The sequence below is a fragment of the Priapulus caudatus genome, unplaced genomic scaffold (genome assembly GCF_000485595.1).
Source record: "Priapulus caudatus unplaced genomic scaffold, Priapulus_caudatus-5.0.1 Scaffold1057, whole genome shotgun sequence".
NCBI lineage: Eukaryota > Metazoa > Priapulida > Priapulimorpha > Priapulimorphida > Priapulidae > Priapulus > Priapulus caudatus.
This window is the reverse complement of record NW_014578118.1, coordinates 51,645-52,493: the sequence shown is the minus strand read 5'-3', so window position 1 is coordinate 52,493 and position 849 is coordinate 51,645. Positions and strand designations below refer to the sequence as shown.

Below are 849 nucleotides of genomic sequence, written 5' to 3'. Positions count from 1 at the left end.
ACAAGCACACCTGAGCATGTAGACACCATGCTGAATTTGTAAAAAGACCCCTGAGGTGCTCACCAAGGATGCGGGGGAGGATGCGGGGGATGCGGCGGCGACGGAAAATCAATAATAGTGGAGCGCGGCGCGTGACCTTTCCTGGAATGCACATAGGGGGCACCACCGTGAATGCACGTAAAGACATAGAGGGCGCCACCGTGAATGCACCTAGGGGCGACCAACCAGTGACCAGTCGATCCTATTATTAGTAGTAGTATTACTACTATCATTATTATTGGTGTCTTTATTGTTGCTATTGTTATTATAGTTGTTGTTGTTGTTGTTGTTGTTGTTGTTGTTGTTGTTGTTGTTGTTGTTGTTGTTGTTGTTGTTGTTGTTGTTTATGCGTATCTCATGCCAGCCGCACGTCTAAATTACAGCTGGAGAGAAGATTGGAACAGGCGTTGAAGGAGAAAAACGGATTCGAAATCAAGAGAATGCAGGAAGACGGCGCCTGTCTATTTCGAGCGATCGGTAAGTTTGCATTCCCTTGTGGTTTACGATTCCTCTCCTCACCATGCAATTTATACAATATATTACATATATATTTATACGATATCTCCCTGATATAGGCCTACATATACACAATATATACTCTCGCTAACATACAAATAATAACGTAACACGTCCAACTGTCGGAAGACAGTTTCGTGATGCCAGCATCCTCATCCTCTGCATCCTCTCATCATGGCTTCCTGATTCCGCGCAGCCGACCAGGTGTACTGTTATATATATACAAATCTCTCACATCTCTCTCCCTTACATATGAATATATATATACACTCCACGATGCCAGCATCCTCATCC

General features: G+C 44.1%; 1 protein-coding gene across 1 annotated transcript in view; it reads left to right on the top strand.

Moving 5' to 3' along the window:
• The window catches only part of LOC106815177 (OTU domain-containing protein 5-like), a gene marked incomplete in the record, with an annotated part of 18,808 nt that overhangs the window by 704 nt on the left and 17,255 nt on the right, over positions 1 to 849 (top strand). Inside the window, 2 exon segments of the mRNA XM_014819608.1 lie at positions 423 to 516; positions 752 to 765. Of these exon segments, the coding sequence (XP_014675094.1) occupies positions 423 to 516; positions 752 to 765 (108 nt within the window).